The sequence below is a fragment of the Typopeltis vanoorti genome, chromosome 20 (assembly GCF_054136105.1).
Source record: "Typopeltis vanoorti isolate ZY-2024b chromosome 20, IOZ_Tvanoo_1.0, whole genome shotgun sequence".
Classification (NCBI taxonomy): domain Eukaryota; kingdom Metazoa; phylum Arthropoda; class Arachnida; order Uropygi; family Thelyphonidae; genus Typopeltis; species Typopeltis vanoorti.
This window is the reverse complement of record NC_143568.1, coordinates 103,297,466-103,316,369: the sequence shown is the minus strand read 5'-3', so window position 1 is coordinate 103,316,369 and position 18,904 is coordinate 103,297,466. Positions and strand designations below refer to the sequence as shown.

General features: G+C 37.7%; 1 protein-coding gene and 1 long non-coding RNA gene across 2 annotated transcripts in view; one reads left to right on the top strand and one right to left on the bottom strand.

The window, feature by feature from the left end:
• Window positions 1-18,904, top strand: part of LOC150095735 (uncharacterized) — a 207,848-nt gene that overhangs the window by 102,822 nt on the left and 86,122 nt on the right. The window lies entirely within an intron of this gene.
• Window positions 1-18,904, bottom strand: part of LOC150095736 (LIM/homeobox protein Lhx1-like) — a 115,290-nt gene that overhangs the window by 83,806 nt on the left and 12,580 nt on the right. Inside the window, exon 2 of the mRNA XM_090410614.1 lies at window positions 9,569-9,774. Coding sequence (XP_090266740.1) covers window positions 9,569-9,774 — 206 coding nt within the window. The remainder of the gene's footprint in view (window positions 1-9,568; window positions 9,775-18,904) is intronic.

Genomic DNA, 18,904 nt, shown 5'->3' with positions numbered 1-18,904 from the left:
AGAATTAAAAAAAGAAAAAAAAAAACTATCAATCATGGTTAGCGAACGTAAAACAGTCACATGATCGGCGTGCACGTACAGGCAAGGAAAATGTCTAAATTTCAAAAAACTACATCGGAGAATTAGCAACGGAGATGCCGACTGACCTATCGTAAATCATACAGCGAGCCCAGCTCGTCTAACCTCTTTTGTTCTGTCTTTACCGCTCTCGGAGAGCCATTCACCTCGTGACCAGAGATAGGGGGGGGGGGAACCAAATAGTCCCCAAATGGTGGGTCTGCGCGAGCAGGACACTCACGGCTCTGTTGACGGAGGAAATAGCATCGGGCGTGACATACAACTGCATGCATTATTCATAGTGGGGTTAACAGAGAGCGGGCGCCGATTACAGGATAACCTGCGCCGATAAGATGGCCCTCTTTAAATAAATTATATAGCAGTACAGAACGGGGGGGGGGCGCCATTTTTATAGCGAAATTCTAACTTTCATGCACTGCAAAGTGTGGTTAACGATTGATATTCAGCGTGAGATTCAACCAACAATGCTTTTACACTCATTGCTAGAAAGCACATTGTTGTCACATTTCCTTCGCGCAGTCGCAGTTCTTACTGTTGATACTTGACAACGCAACAATGCTTATGTTTGTTTCCTTCTTTGAGCACAATAAATAAATTAACTTCTATTGTTCGGGTGAATTGATACAACGTGAAACACGCTAATATTTACGACTAAATAATGATATCGTCGAATTTTAATACTAGAACGACTCAACCTCGTACAGATGACCGATTCCCCTCCTGTACGGCCACGAACAAAAAAACATCAATACAGGATCTATCTGCGGGCAAAGCAGATCGATTTCACCACCAGCTGTTGTGATAACCTTGGTGATGGGGGTTCCTGGCCAGATATCGCTTTTTCATGACGTTCGAGGCCATAACAAAGTGCTTTCACCCTCTCGATAGCCCTCTGCGTTGATTTCAACAGCGATTAAGCGAGCCACTCCAAAACCCCCTTCGCCCTCGTTTCGCCACCGGAGTTTCATGACGTGAGATCGAAGGATTTGCCAGCGTCGGAGTAGGCGGTAATATCAAGAAAGAACCCAACTTGGAAAATTCGCCTTTTTATGATTTTCGACAAGGATGAGGGGGGGGGGGGGGCGCAAGTTCTTCCGAACACTCGTTGTCACTCATAGCATGCGTTTTATGGGTGACACCTTGCTTTTGTCACCGTCATAATAAAAGACGACGAGGGGGTGGGGGAGACTTTATTTCAGAGTACTCTTGGGGGAGTTAGGGACCGCCATAGTTCACAGGACACCTTCGCGTTCCCAACAAATTCTTTTTTTTTAAATCCATAATTTAATAATATCGCTTTATATATTTCATACGAAAAAACATCGCTGTAGCACAGTTGGATGCAAGACTACCACCCCACCCTGCTTACCAAAGGCTTGAAGTGGTTCGAAAAACTTCCATGCTTGTTCTCTAGAGCAAAGTTTAAAAATTAAGTAAACCTTAATCCGCCTATGGTATTACATGGGAGGTTTACAGCCTTTTGTAGATCAGATTCACATTTAAAAAAAAAAAAAAATGTATCATCACAACGCCATTTATTTGAAAACCCCCCGGTTTAAATTGCATTTAGGGTACACAGAACTTTCGTAAGGCCTTTTTAAACTGAAGAGAAGTCATCTGGTATTATACGGATTTGGAACTATTTTCGACGTCCGAAATCTTGGATTTTTCATCCCGTAAAAACAAACAAACCAGCCCAAGAATAAAAGCAGTTTACAGATAAAGCATTCGCCTCATAGCGTACGTTTTGGAGTAATCTAATCAGACAACCTCTTAATCTGCTATTTCTAAATCATAAAGGTCTGGTTAGAACAAGCAACTATGGATGAAACGTGTTTTTTCTATTCCTTCTCCAGAATTCAAAACAATCACACAGATCACCATTTACAATTTGGCTGGAAAAAAATCTTAACGAACTATTCCTATGGCAACAATGTCCAGAACTCACTTGTTGTTGAGTCACAGTTGCATATTCGAGTATATTATTGACAAGCAAGCAAAAGATTAACAATCTCTTTCATTGTTGCTGCACAGATGGATTAAAAACGTACAGGTGGATTCAATGAACAAAAATCGAACCTGGCGGATGACATTACGGGGGGAATAAACAAACTGTGGGTGGGTTTCGATTCGATTGCTATCCCTCTACACGCTGGCCAACTAAATGAGTGCCAAGGATTCGTTGTGTTAATTTTAGTGAGGGCTATTAAGCATTTGCTGCTTGTTTCGTTCGCCTCAATCCCGAGCCACTTTTCTCCGTACGTCCGTCTCTCCGATCGATAAAAGGGCGGAACGCGAGCTGCGGTCTCATCAAAACCGAGGCAGATGTTTCCGAATACGTTGCACGCGACTTTGTCACGTGACAGCCCCCCCCCCCCTCCAGTACTCAGCCCACTCGCACGAGGTAGACTTACACGTGGTGGGCTCAGAACACCGAGGGGAAGTTCGCAAAACGAAGTTGTCGTCAAAATTTCTTTGTCCTTTCAGACAGTCGACACGAACGATATTTCAGATAAAATTTCCGTCGCTTTTGGCCTTTGACACAGTCATTCCCCTTCCACACATCCTCCCGTATTCCAACCAATCAGCTTGGGATCATCTTGCTTATAGAGCAACAGAAAATCTTATCATTGACTCAACAATCATCCGTTTTAATTGTTGAATAGCGTTTACAATTGAATAATACTCACGTTTCATTGTTGATAATGGGGTAACCATGGTAACGGCAAGAATGAAACCATTTTTCAGAAATCTACATCAGCTGGTTATTCTATTGACAGGATAGTAAATACTGTACTAACGATAGCACGGCAGTTATTATAAATGCAGGAGGAGGATATTTTTCGAGACGTTCGCAAAATGTGTACGCATCTACTAGATTCGGTTTGATTGTTGGGTAAATGAGTGCACAGGTTTTATTGCAATTCAGTAACCTCCCCAGTCAAGTCATTTTTAGTGGCTAAAATATTCGAAGTCATACAAACGTAACTGGGCTCTGATCATTGGATGGAATTTATTAAAAGTTGGCACTGAACAGGTTCGCCTGATTCAATTTTAGTTCCAAATGGATCATTTTTAGTGACAAAATTATCCCAACCAGTAGCGCACTCAGGATTTAATTTTTTTTTTGGGGGGGGGGGGGACGAGTTGAGTAAACGATTTGAGAATACACACCACGCATCGCATACGACCTATGACTGAGCATCTACAATGATCGCTAATTCATAAGTAGCATAGAAACAGAAGACCCGACAGAACATAAATAAAAAATATGAATTTCAAATTAGGAAAAGATTTTTGGAAAATTTTCTATTTCTTTTTTTTTTTTTCCTTTTTCGTTTGGGAGGAGCGGGGCCTCCTACCCTCCCCCTCTGGATGTGCCACTGCGCCAAATACACTTTCAATGATGATCCATGGTTATTTCCCTATTTGAATCCAGTGCTAAATATGCGTATAAAGCTGTGCCAAGTGGCGGTCCTGACATGCAAATAACTTTACCGATTCAAAGAGCAACTAAAGCAGAGCAGTGGCGCACCCATATGGGGGAGCAAGAGGCCCTGCCCCTCCCAAAGAAAATGGGGGAAAAAAAACACTAGAAATTTTCCAAAAATCTTTTCCTAATTAAAATTCTTTTTTTTTTATCTATGTTGTGTCTTCTATTTGTATATTACTTATGAATTAGCGATCATCGCAGATGCTCGGTCATAGGTCGTATGCGATGCGTAGTGTCCATTCTCAAATCGTCCCCCTCCCCCCCCAAAGAATAAATCCTGAGTGCGCTACTGCTCTAGGTTGACAGGAGAAGGTCGAATATTTACAATCACAAAGCTCAGAGACAAAATTCGTCGGCACCATTACCCAACACGGCAAAGCAAAAAAGAGCTGAAACAGTACGAGGGATATTCTTGAACCTACGACATCGTCAACAGTCAGCGGCAACGGTAATCTTGAAACACTTTTGTTTCCTCAAATCGGCCGACATAACCTGATAATGATTAAATGCCGACAATCTCTGTAATTAATGTCGGATAATTAGAAGCAGGTGTTACGGGGGCCGGTCGAGCGAACGGGGGGAGGGGGGGGGGTTTCGCAGCAATAAAGGCGGAGGTGGTCTCGAGTCGCGCTGATTACCGCCACAACTCTGTCGCCATTGCGCGCTGCAAATTAACGTCCTCGAAAGCCGTAATTTGGGTGAATAAAATATCTCCTACGGAGCTTTTTGCGAGACGTTCCCGCCTTTATCACTCTGTTTTCGCCACCCCCGAGGACCTTGAACGTAATTAATCTTCCTTGCCGACCATGTGCAGAGCTACGGCAAAGGATTTTGGGAAGGAAAAAAAAAATATTTTTCGTCATCTGCTTACGGAAGCAGGTCGCCTGGACGCCGTAAATGTTCGGTCAGGACAAGTAACATCCGGAAATATAAAGGGAAGAAGTCCCTCTCACTATGTACCCACGCACCTCATAAATTTCTGTTTATTATTACACGACAACCTAATGATCAACTTCCTTTGACTGAATTAACAAATCTCATTTGCATGCGATGTTTTCAAAGGGATCCCTTTAGTTTTGGAAAGAATGGACACGAGGAACCAAAAGATAGAAAATCAAGTCCTTTTTTTTTTTTTTTTTTTTCAAATTTTGAAACAAAATGTCTAATGGGAAAAAAAAAAAAAAATCCTCCCGACCATATTTATACAGCATCTTATTTATTTGCTATACTTAAAATTCATTTCTTTACATTTTCAAAATCAGGCAACTGGGGAGCAAAAGATCATCCGGGTTACAAAACAGGCTGCTTTCATCGATATACACAGCACATCGTAGCGTAGTATGATAAATCAATAAACAAGGGATTAAAATATACATCGATATATTATTCTAAATAAAATATTAAAAAAAAAAACTATTAATCTTCTTACAGACGTTCAAGTACTCGCTGATACAGAGGGACGAACTCCAGATGATTGGAGTAGAGCTCTCATAGTACCCATATATAAAAAGGGAAATAAAACTGAATGTGAGAATTACAGAGGTATTTCCCTACTGAGTGTTCCTGGCAAGATCTATGCAAGTATACTTGAGAAACGGTTGAGAAGAATTGTGGAAGAAAAGCTTGGTGAAGAACAAGCTGGATTCAGGCCAAATAGAGGCTGTCAGGATCAGATCTTCACTTTATGACAAATAGTTGAGAAAGCATGGGAATACAACAAAGATCTGTGTTTAAGTTTTGTCGATTTGGAAAAGGCATATGACAAGGTGCCAAGAGAGAAGCTATTCAATACGCTGCAGTTAAATGGTGTCAATGGGGCATTATATCAAGCAATACTTAGTCTTTATTTGAGTTGTAAGTCAGCAGTTAGAATTGAAGGAAGTACAGGAAGATAGTTTAATGTTAAATCTGGTGTGAGACAAGGATGTACATTATCCCCTCTGTTATTCATCATCTATATGGATCACATTATGAAGGAATGTGGTATTAAACCTGATATCAAAATTGGAGATGTTAATGTCAGCTCTTTGCTTTATGCGGATGATGTTATACTTCTAAATAAATCTGCTACAAGTCTGCAAGATTCTCTGACTAAAATGAATAGCTGTTGTAATAGATACGGTATGAAGGTCAGCAATAAAAAGACAAAGACGATGAAAATAGGCAGAATCATTGAAAATGTCAACTGTGTTGTGAACGGAGAACCTGTGGAACAAATAAAACATTTCAGCTACTTAGGCACGATTTTTAGTGAAGATGGTAAATTAAATATAGAAATAGACAACAGAATAAGCAAAGCTGGTATGTAGGAAGTCAATTGAATAAATTCATATGGAATAAGAGAGAAATTAGTCGGAACACTAAATTAGCTGTATACAAGACAGTGTTCAAACTAGTTTTAACTTATGGATCTGAGAGCTGGGTCAGAAGTAAAACACTTGACCAAAGACTAGAGACTGCAGATATGAGTCCTGAGAAAGATTAGAGGCGTGAACAGATGGCATCATCACATTAAAAACGAGGATATAAAGTAACATGACAAGATCTAGGTAGACTGATACAGTAAGATGGGCTTTACAGTACAGAAATACAAGACTGGCAATATTTGATTCTTGACAGATTAATTTATAGATACTTTGAATAGGAAGTTAGCAGTGAGGTAAACTTAATCATGTAGCGCATCATAGTATCCTGTACATCCCCCCCATGTATATAACAGGAATTTGAATTCCATTGTCAAAATTTTGTCTGGAGAAACTAAAGACCAGACATTTATTGCTACCTCGAAAAACCTGTAGTTGATATCAATACGCATGCACTGAATGTTCATAAAATCCGAACATTCTTGGAAGCAGTGTATAAATTGGCATACCTTGAGGTACTTCTCAGTATACGAACGAAGTCTTATATTAGTTGAAAGAAGCTAAAGTTGCCTAAGCCTCAACCTGTTGGTGAACGTCCATCCTATCTGTTGAGACATAAAAAAAAAAAAAAAAAAACCTTTATAGACCGAAAACCACAATCCAGTTATTCCTACGAACTATAAAAGTCACTTGAAGATGTGGTTAAACATTGTTTGAAGGAATGCTGGTTTGTGAAGAAATCGTTTACAAGCGTTCATCCTTACGCGAGACAAGTCATAAATAAAATGAGGGGCCTTATTAACATGAGAATTGACAAACAGCATAAAAATAGTATGCAGACTGTTATCTGTATTACAACTTAAAAAAAAAAAAAATAAGATACAGAGAAAGAACTTCGGCCTTTTTTCGAACATGTTGGGACTCAGCAGGTTGATACGAAGGAATTCGGTATACTGAAAGGAAATGGAAATTTCTGGTCTATTTGTATATCTGAAATACGCAAGTGATATTCATCATCTGTTGATTAGCAAAAATTTAAACTTTTGCGAGAGGGGGAAAAACCGGAGTTCCCGGAGGAGAAATAAATCCATTCTTTTTATTACTGAAGTCTTGCATTACCTTCTAGAAAACATAATAAACATCACTTGACTTGTTTGGACTAATTACTTATAACGATACATTAGTTGAATTAGCAGCACCGCGTTTCCATTGGTCACCATTTGCTTTTTCTTTCATTCAGCAATTGTTGGCTATCAGATGCCACTCCGTCTGTCTTCCCTCTCTGACCGACTTCTTTTGTACAACTAAATCACAGCCAGCTGTGCCGGAGGCTGCCTCGCGCAACACATTTCCTCTGATTTACGACATTCAAGAAACATGTCGTAGTGGATTATCCTGACACTTAGTGCCTAAGTAAACAGAGCTCTGCAGTAGGTCTAACCTGTAAGCACTACAGGTAGCTTCCCCAAGTCCGTAACTTGTCACTATGGTGACGGGATGGCTATCGGGTACAGATAAGTTTATACTGACATTAAGTTGGATGCGATCGTCGATAAAAAAAAAAAAAAAAAAAAAATCCACTGTGGGCGGATTCCAAAATGACAATTTTTATCTTTGTATGATCCACGTGGTGGATTTTATCGTCTGCATTCGATATCTGGCAATTTGCCAAACGTTAGGCCTAACAATATCTTTTGGAGCAACATGTGGGGAAACGGATGTGCTAGCAATGACGTCACAATGCCAGTCAGACGTCAGTTTAAACATTGACTTTCGACTGCCACTTCACGTGTATTTACATTTGACATTTCCGCTCAAAATCAAAGTTCATTAAATCCTTCTTGCGTCTATTATGTAGATTACCTCAAAGTCATTTGGCAACCCCCTCCCCACCTATTTACGCCCACAAAATGCCTCCATCACTCTGTTTCCTTTTACATCAGACTTACGGCTTAAAATTCATTTCCCAGTGAATTAACGGACCTTCTCCCCCCCCCCACCTTTTTTTTATACTCCGCAGACTCACATCCATCCCACACGTCTGTGAATGGAAGAACCACCCCTTAAACCACCGTAACACATGATGGTAAAGGCACATCGTTTCCACCACTGTTATTATGAAGCAAATACAGCAGCTAATTATTAGCTGCCGTTGGACAGGATTGTAATTAAATGTCGCACGGTGGCGCTGCTTGCCACTGCCGTGCGAAGGTCGAGGTAATATAATGGTTGCTCTGGGCGTCATTCGCGCTTATTTGTTTCCATGGTAACGTACAGAAGGAGGGTGGAGAATTCGTTGGGCAGTGGTTTCACCCGAATTTAGCGTCTCCTAAATAAATGTGCGTTGAATAATTAATTAAAATGACCGACAGAGGTCAAGTGATGGCTTTCGCACACGCACGTGGTTGTTAGGGCCACTTTCAGAAGTCACAACAAATGAGCCAAGAAACCCTTACGAAAACATAATTTCCAAATTCAGTTTTCATCAAAAGGTCTGTCAAGATGACCAAAGTTGTAATTAGCGACTACTGCCAAGTATTTATCGGTTTATATTCGTATTTTGGATTGGAATTTAGGCAAAATGAAGGCTTACGATTTCGGGGGTTAACATGTTAATAACGTGTCCAGATTATGTATTACAATAATTCTCTGACTTAGCGGAATTAGTAGAAGCTGTCTGCATAGTTCAGTTTTAATTCTAAATGGATCACTTTTATCATAATATTTTCGAAAAAAAGTTTCGAAATGATATTAGCAATTCCGCTTTGGTTGGATCAATTTAATGAAATTTTAGTTAAAATTTTCGGTGAATTGTTTTTTCGATTAATTTTCATGAAACCGGTGAAAAATCAGTCGACAGCATTTTTATTGACCAAAAGTATTATTTTTGCATAACCTGACATTATCTTTACAAAAAAAGAAAAAAAAGGGTCATTTATATTTCCATATAAATTACACTGTATTTCATTTACAGAGTAGGCTTTTCCTTCTTATTGACCCTACTGATTTTCAAGTATTTATTACACCCAGTGGTGAGCTATGGAAATTTTAACAAAGGGCTCGCATCGTCGAGCAAAAAAAAAAAAAAAAAGCCGTATTTTCACGCAAAAACTTATTAATACAGCTTGTGTACAAATGCCAATTAAAAAGAATGAAGAGACAATCAACCTGTAAAGGCTATCATTTTTAAACAAATATTTCATGATCTAAACATGAACTATTTGCACACAATCATCTGTGTTAATTTATCTTACATGAGAAAAACATTATTTAACTATCAAAATATAATAAGAATAAAATCATTTATAATCGCACATATGCAATAGAAGTTTTTATGACAAACAAACAATCTATAAATAATAAATATTATCTAAACACAATAATATTGAAATACGTACGTTATATTTCTCTTTATTTTATACTTCAAGTGATAATCAACGGTACCAATCAAGGGGCATTATTTTATAGTCCTATTTATTTATATGCGATTACCAAAAATGAATTCTTATTTGTAAAACGGTAACCTAACAAAGTGATTTTATTAAATAAAATATTATAATTACTGTAATAAAATCACAAAACACAAAAACAAGTCAACCATGCTAAAACAATATTGTTCATTGGCATTACATACCTTGGTTATGCCTACTGTTGAGGTAGTCTTCTTTACAAATGAATCTGTTTTCGTCTAAGACATACAATTCCTCCCCTGTGGAGAGTTGCTTCCGACACACCAGACATGTGAAGCACTTTAGATGGAACACTTTATTTCTGGCTCTCCTCACTAAGTCGGTTGGAGAAATGCCTTGAGAGCATCCGGAACATTTGGTGCCGAAACGCCTAAAAATAAAAATAAAATAAAATATTTTGATGTTTCATTTCTTGACACAGGTCATTTCTAGATTGCTAGTTTTTGTTAACGTCCAACAGCTCCTTAAAAACAAAAAACAAAAAAAAAAAAACGTTACCAATGTTGAAGTCCGGGAGGCAAATACTATATTAAATTCCTTACTAACATTAAAGAATTTTTTATACTTCGATAAACATTCTTCTGTAACAAACATTACAGAAGACTTCTACGAGGATTTGGAAGTTGCGACTAAGTCAGCTGGCACAAACTCCAGACAGCATGGAGTTTAAGGAAGTGTCACCTGTGGGCATCTTAACAGGCTTCCAAACAAAAGCCTCAGCGACAGCCATTTACATAATACTCTCTTCTAAGGCTGCTGACCTTAAATCAGTGTTATCCATCGCCACTCTTAACCCTTTCCACCCGCTCATTGTGAGATCAGAGCGTTGCTAGACTGTCGTCTACACTCACCAGGAGGTAACACTGCCAGTCAGAACGCTTGTCAGGTTTCAACAAGCCATCTTTTTACAGGAGTGACAGGATGGCCTGGATTTCAACTAGAAGACAGACAGAGGGATTTCAAATGTAACGTGCAGGAGGCCGTTTTAGAAGTTTCTAGGTTGGGGCATGACTCCCATCCGAACGATGTGTGTGTGTGTGAAAGAGAGAGAAAGCTAAACAAAAATTAGCTTAAAATTTATGGAATATTTTAAATATTCCAAAATGTTACGGAAACACAATCCAAGCCTTCGGCGACAACATCGATGCAAAATTATTATTTGTTCAAGAAAATGTCGAGTATCAACTCACCTGAACTAGACTTCGCCCTACTAGATATGTTACGAGCACAGTAGCGAACAAATTAATCTGAACAAGTCGAATTTTCGTCAAGTTTTTGGTTTGTTTTCAGTTCACTATTTTGGTTGAGTGTTGCGTGTTTTAACTCTACGATGTTTATTAATAGTTTTGTGTGTTTTTAATAGTGTAAACAAGCTGACATTTATAGTGTTTTATTCATTTTGTGTTGCTATAAAATGGATACAGCTCCAAGAAAGCGTTCAAAAATATGTACTCTTTCTCAGCAAACGTCCGTGACTCAAAGACAAATTGCTAATGAGTGTGGTGTTGGTGTGGGTACTGTTAATGCGATTTTAAAGAGGTTTAGGGAGACAGGTACCTTTTCTCATGGAAGAAAAGGAAATTGTGCCCCAAAAAGGAAAATTACACTTACTCAAGATCGTTTACTAGTTAGAAAAAGCAAAATGAATCCACGATTGTCTGCTGTAGACTTAAATAGAGACTTGGCAGCTAATGGGATTAATGTTTCTGACATGACAGTCCATCGAAGATTGTTGGAAGCGGGGAGGACTGCCCACAGACCAAAAAAAGAAACAGTCGACGAAGGCTGTGCAGATAAAGAGGCTTCAGCGGACAAAAGTGTAGAAAGATTGGACTATTGAGAAGTGGGAAAACGCCATATTCTCAGATGAAATCCATTTTCTTGTCCAAGGAGAGCGAGCACCCTATGTTGTTCTCAAATCAGCGACTGAGAAAACTTCTCTCGCCAACCTTCAACAAGCTCCTAAACACCCAGCTAAAAAGATGTTCTGGAGTAACACATGACGGTCCTGGATCAGTTATGCCTGTTGACGGTATGAGGAAAAGTGACTAATACATGAAAATATTGGAAATAAGAGTGGTCCCACAGATCCAGAAAGACAAAGAACTCATTGTCCAACAAGATCTTGCTCCATTGCACACTTCAAAAAAAGTGAAAGAGTTCCTCAAAAATCACAACATCCAATTGCTTCAATGGCCAGGTAACTCTTCTGACATTAACCCAATAGAAAATTTGTGGGCCATAATGAAAAGAGACTTGGAAAATTAAATTGTGACACAAAAGATAACTTAATACAATCTATTATAAAAGTATGGTTTTGAGATGCAGAAATAAGAAAAATGTGTTCTACGTTGGTAAAGTCCATACCTAAGCGAATTAACGATATTATTAGGACCAGAGGAGCACAAATAAATTATTAGGGAAAGTTGGAGTTTAATGTTTCTGTTTAATTGTATTCTTTAAAATTTGAGTGTTCGGATTAATTGGTTCGCTACCCTATAATAACAATAACCCCGACTCTCCTAAGTCAAGTCATATTTTCACATGATTTGATTTCGTTGCGCTTTTGAACTTGCACTGCAACAAACACAATCCTGGAAATTAGGATGTAAAAAAATCTGTCCTAGGTGGAGTTAAAAAAATTCAGAATGTATCATCCAGTTGTGTCCTTACTGCGAATAGTTCGCTCCTATTTCAGTTTATTCTCCCCCCCCCAAAAAATGTGTTTTTTCCTAGTTGCGCAGTTTCTATAGAGATCATAACAATGACATAACTGTATCCCACTCAGAATTATCCGCTTATACAACCGATTAAGTGAACCTCTCTCTGTCTCTGATATTTGTACGCGCAGTTTGGTAACCCTATACAGGAGATGATCCCAAGAAAAGAAGGAATACTCCGCGTATTGTATCGAACTGTGGGGGTTTCTTCTGGACATGACTCGTAGAATACCGCTCACAGCTGGAGAACAGTGTGCCGACTACGAGGTTCTTATAGGGTGTCGATGTACTGGACACCCAGCTGTGGAGGCGGAAGGTCATGCATGCAAGAGGCCCAGTGGAGCGAACGCCCAGGGAACAGATGGACATAAGAGGGGGGGGATGAAAAAAGGTGGGAAGTTGGCCAAAGTTTAATCGTAAACGCAATTGTACTGAGTTATGATCTTTAATGGTTAGAAACACATTCTACTAGATGATTTAGACACGCCCCCTTTCTCCTTATAATCGTGGAAAAATATTTCGTGGGAGGGTTAGAAAAATGTCTACAACAGAAGCTGTTAATAGAGGTTAAGCCATTGGTGTTACAACAGGATATTTGTTAAACTTTTGGAGGATTGCTATTCTGTCTGACGTGTACAAATTCTAAACGACAGGTCCCTAAATAATTTCCTAAAATCAATACCCAAACCCATTGGTTGTGATATATTTCCGATATCTTTATTGACAATACGTTATAGTCGAGTATTGTTAATCTATCAACTTCGGCAATTTCGGATTGCTTGAGTATTTATGATGTCTATAGTTTTTGACGCTTCAATCGTGTTGGCTTTGTAAAGACCACAGACACTTTCAGTACAAAACGTAACAAAAAATTCTAAAAATATTCCAATTACTTAAAATGAAGCTATTTAACTCAGTTTTTTTTTATTTTTTAAATCACTAGCATACAGATCAATGTTGTGTTCAAGATGATGCACAAGTGGAATAAACCGACTTTTAAATATTGGAAAGTAGATTCTGATGTCCTGTAATTTTATTCCTTTTTGCACGATAATCGCCCCAAATTTGACCTTAAGTTTTTGGTCCAAACATATCAAAAATAGAACTGCAAATGGCATCATCATACAAGGATCATATTTAAGAATACTTCGTTTTTTGGTCAATGGAAATGATGATCCAATCGAGTACCTACATTTTCAACAGCGTACTGCAGTTAAACGTCACCACGTTTTAAATGGACCAATAGCATTAGTAGACGCTTTGTTGACTTCTTTATATACCTTCGAATCAAAATTACTTTGTAGATTATATTACCATGTTAACACATAAAATGTAATATAAATTAAAAGAAAACTGTTATTTGAAAACATTCACAAAATTAGAATACTTTTAACGTGGTTCAAAATATTAGAATAATGCGAAAATAAATGCACAAAAATTACAGTCAAAGGGAAACAACATGATATTTAGTACTTTGTAGCATCCCTCCTCAGCTTTTACGACTGTTTGTAAACAGTTGGGCATATTATTTGCTAGTGGTTCACAGTCTTTTATCAAAACATGTCCATATAGTCTGCAGACTAGAAACAAGTTCATTTGTGACTCTTGGGGCAACTTCTTGAAGACGTTTCTTCATAATTTACCACAAATTCTCGATGGAGTTTAAATCTGGTGAATTTGCCGGCCAAAGAATTACATTAATTTGCCTTTCTTTGAGCCATCTAGTAGCTAAAAAGTACCTTTTTCCAAACCATTTGACCTCACAACGGTCTTTGCTTACACCATCGCACTAGCTGCATTTTGCTTGAAAGTCATAAGCGGCTTCGTCTTAGGCACACGCGACTTAAAACACAATTTGCGAAGGCTTTGTAAAGACCTTGCAATTGGGAAGGCGGTTTTTCTTCACGACATTCTTCAATCTCCTCTCATCTCTTGATATAGTTATTACCTTTCAACGCTATTGCAGCGATTATTTTGAAAACTCCGGTTACTAGAATACTGTCTCAATACTCTACTCATGCTTGCTTGAGAACATTTCAATTCCTTAGCTATAAACTGTTGAGTTTGGCCTTCTTTGTATAGAGATACCATACAAAAACTTCTTAGCTTCCGATACATTACTAGTTCGACCTACCTTTAGCAAACGATTCGTCACACACGAGCCAGTGTGAATGTTTTCAAATAACAGTTTTCTTATAATTTATATTACATTTTATGTGTTTACATAGTTATATAATCTCAAAGTACGTAGATTTAAATGATGCTAATTCATATTTGGTATTAATTATTTTCTATGCGATAAATTAGAATTGCAAATCATTGCAAGCATTGGTTTGATGCTTGTCCGACAGGCGACGCTACGTTTTTCTTTGTCACGTGCTACGCTTTTATATTACAAAGGAAAGAGAAACTGAGTGTAATCAGTGAATGCAGATATCCTGAATGAAAATTTTTTTATGTAATGGCTGATGTGATAGTTGTCACATCTTTTAATTTAACTGAAAAAAATTAATATAAAAAAATAAGTAGCCCATCCAAATTTCAAAATAGTTCAGACTTGACGTACATTTGCAATATTCTTGAATGAAGTCCTTGAAATAGAAGAATTGTTCCACAGGCTTTTTAACACCTTTATAGTTTCGACAAGGCAGACGTTCTTTGCCCACACCTTGGGCTAAACGCAACTTGTAAAGAGAAACGAACAGACAATTCTAAGTATGGTAATTGCTGAAAGTTTCGTATTGCTTCAAGGAATATCGATTTTTCTACCGTCTTATTTCCTAAGAAATCCAGGATCTCACCTGCAGGAATAAAATATCTAAGCAATAGGCCGTGTGGGTTTGGAAGGGAACGAAGCCTGCATGAACACAAAAAGGCTGGGATTTTTTCTACCAGCTATTTTTCATTACAACTGAGAAAAGTGTTCAAAAACCAAGAACGAAGTTGGAGCTTGGATATATATACAGCTAACACTAAAATAAGAAAATGTCCAATATAGCTAAAATACAAGCTCTATAAATAAAACTACGAGTAACAAAGTAATCAGGATATATGATTCAACATCAACAAAAAAAGTACGATAAAGTTAAAACAGTATAAAAAGGACCCTACACTAATAGAGAAGTTCGCTGTGAAATTCTCTATTACTATTAGGCGATGAGGATCGCAAACAGAATTTTTTTCATCATTTTTAAAGAATTTTGCCGATAAACACAAAGATGTAATTATTCCCATATAGAAAACAATGGAATCCATATCTTAGAAAGGACATGCTGGAAAAGGTACAGAAGAGAGCGACCAGACGGATGTCTAGAATGAAGGGTTTCTCTTATTAAGATAGCTTATATCCAAAAGAACCAAAATCTAAGAGACAGTAGGAATAAGAAGAGATTTGAATGAACTCTTAAAGCATTTAATGCAGTGTTACCAACGTTTTTTTGGATCTTGCCCCACCTCAACGCCTCATATGATTAGTCGCATTCCAAGTATTTGTAGGTAATTTACTTGTTGTAATTTTTATTATCCATCACTATTTTACTTCTTATTGGGTTTTCTCCCTTGAATGCCATTATTTTTGTCTTTACATTAGATATTCTCATATTAAAATGTTCTGAAATTTCATTTAATGATTTTCCTGATCTGTGTAGATCACCTTCTGATGTAGCTAATACAATACACTGTTATTTGTAGATGATCAAATTGGATCTATCTTTATTTGCGGATTTATTTGTATACCAAGTGGGTTATGCTGTTTCCAGTGTCATCGATAGTGTACATCTTTGCCATACTCCTCTTGATATGTTTTTCCATTCTGGTATTTGTTCTAATTTGACCGCTAGTTTATTTCCCCTTCTATATTTCTTCAATAGACTGTAAAAACTGCTTTGGTATAGTTAGATCGGTTAATATTTTAAATAAATTTGGCCTAAAGTCTTTTTCGTAATAAACGAAGGCCACGTGTGTTTGTTTTTGAAATTCTCTTCGCTTTTCGATTAATAATTTTAGAGTGAAAATTGAGTATGCGAGATTGTCCTTTTCGAAATCCATTCTTGTTGTTCTAGTAGTTTGTCTTCTCCAATGTTGTTTAGTTTCTCTTTTAATATTCTTGTATATATTTTATACCCCGCAATTAGCAGACTAATTCCCCTACAGTTATTGCAGTCATCTTTATTCCCATTTTTATAAATTAGGATAACCAGTGCTTTTTTTCCAAGAGGTTGGAGGCCAAAAGGTTCTTCCCCCAAAGCATCCAAGTGTCCATAGGATACCTAAAGTTAGGCCTAACTCGCCAACCAATCACGCGACTAAATGGAATAAAGCCATCCTATCCTATTAAAAATCTTAAAAGTTACTTCTATTATGCAGCTACATTTCCAAACTCATCTTGTGCTTGCATTAATTTCTCCCATTTCTATTTCAGCAATTCTAATACGTTTAATACTCCTATTACAAGAGTATGTAATTATCATAAGTCAGTGCTTCTCAACGTGGGGAGTACCCCCCACACGGGGGAAATTTGAATATTTTGGTGGGCAATTAGAAAAATGTTGCATTCGTCACCTCATCACCGATATACTCAAAAAACTCACCATTGTCGGCGATCAATTGTCGATGTTGCAACCCTGACTTTCCGAGATAAAAAGCCGACATCACTAGTACAGCAGTCAACATAAATACAGTATCAAGAAGAACTCTCAGAAAAGCAAAATAATGAGTCTATTAGAAATTTATTCAACATAAAAAGAACAATGGCATGGCTTTCTGACGAGACAGAAACGAAATTCAACTAGTTTTGAAAATAAAAAATAAAAAATACTGTTGCCCTTCCCGTCGTCATATTTAGTTGGATGTGGCTTCAGTGCTGTAAATGACTTGCTACTGAAAAAAAGAAATTATCTGGATATCACAAACCATGGAGATTTGAGATTGAAAATGACTAAATTAGTACCTCAAATAAAAACTCTTTGCAGCAGACATCAAGCTCAAGGATCGCATTAATTTGGATTTTATTTTTCCGAGTTCAGTTCGATTTATGTTTTATAATATACAAAGTGTAACATAAAATTTATATTCATTGAAGAAAGTCAAATTAAAAACAGTTTTACCTTTTTTTTTATTTAAAGTACATATTTATATTTTATACTTTTTCAGAACTTGGCTGACTATTAAGCTAGAGGGGGGGACATCGGGCCGTTGAGGTGGGGCATGATCCAAAAAATGTTGAGAAACAACCGGGTATCATTTTGCATATCTATCTTTGTCATCCATTTCGGACTGTTTCTAGGGGGACAACTTCCTTACACGTTTCCGATCTCTCATTAGCATTTAACTCCCTCATTATTAACATCCCAAAAATTAAATCCTTCTTTTCGCTAGCGTAAATTCATAATACACTCTTGAGTCGAACGTTGCGAACGCTACCCTACGAGTGGTTCGACAACCTGAAGGTCAATCACATCAGAAGACCCTTAACGAGTAATGGATCCAGTATATTCTCACCTCTTCTGGCATGTTGAGGCAAAAAAACATAAAACCATTAAAACACAAAGTAACTAATAGAATAGTTCCCATTAATAATAGGAATATAAATAATAGTAAATAATAGAATAGCTCCGCTGTTAATGGACATTGTTTCTGCTGATCCATTTGATGTCTTTAATATCTGTTTTAGAGGAGATACATCTGTTACAGGCCTGGCTGGTTGATATACCTACTAGTAAACCAACACGCTGTGGTCATGTGAATCCCGCCACAACCTTGGTCTCCAGAGCAGATTCCGGGCTAGTTAAAACAGGAATTAAAAAAAAAAAAAAAAAAAAGCTACAGAAAAATTAATTAAAAAAAAAAAAACATTAGCCCACTCACGGATGTACAATAGGGTTACAAACTTTCGTGTTGGGGGGGGGGGGTCATACAACAAAAAAGGATGGAAACACCGTATGGGATACAAGTTGTTTAGGATTGGCTAGTGTAGCGTGTGTAGTTACTGAATGAATTCTGAATGTTTGTGTTTTTGACAGGGGAGGGAGGGAGAGGACTCCCCTAGTTTTTAGGATTGTCCGCCTGCGGATCACGTTTTACTGGGTGGGGAGAGAGTGTGTGGTTTTTGCTAAAAAAAAAACAGAATTACTTAGAATAAGTACGTTGCAGTGAACTCATTTAGCATATTTCTTAACCTTTCCAAAAACGAAACCAGCAAACCATCAACCTATAAAAAAGGTATTTTCAGTACATCTAAGATGTGTTCATATCTTGCTATTCCGTTTGTCCTTTAAGAGCTAATCTTTGTTTTGCATTTTACATCCACACCCTCGTTGATATGCCTTTAGCGTTTACGACCCCCTAAAATGATAAAATATAGCGGCAACAGCTTTTCCACAAACTCAACATAAGATGGAAGGGGAAACACATCATTCCAAAGAAGTTGCTATTTTAAGCAATTTGGCTACTGTCTGTGTTAGCATAATTATTGCCTGTAAGCAGGATCAAGAGATAAAATACCATTACATGAAAAACGAACTACAACGCCTCCTGGTTCTTGTTATGAAGGCGGCAGAGAGCTTGTCGGACATACATCAATTTCAATGAAGATGACTGCACAGATATCTCCAGGTGTCTATCGCATTGTAAGGATCACCTGGAGAATCAGGAATTGAGAACAAATGATAGACACAGAAAGTCTTAGGTGTTACCGACTTTTCCCCCACTTATAACAAGATTGCAGCAGGGTCCCCGTAGGGGTTTTTCATCCATCTAGGCGCATCATTGGGTTCCTGAACT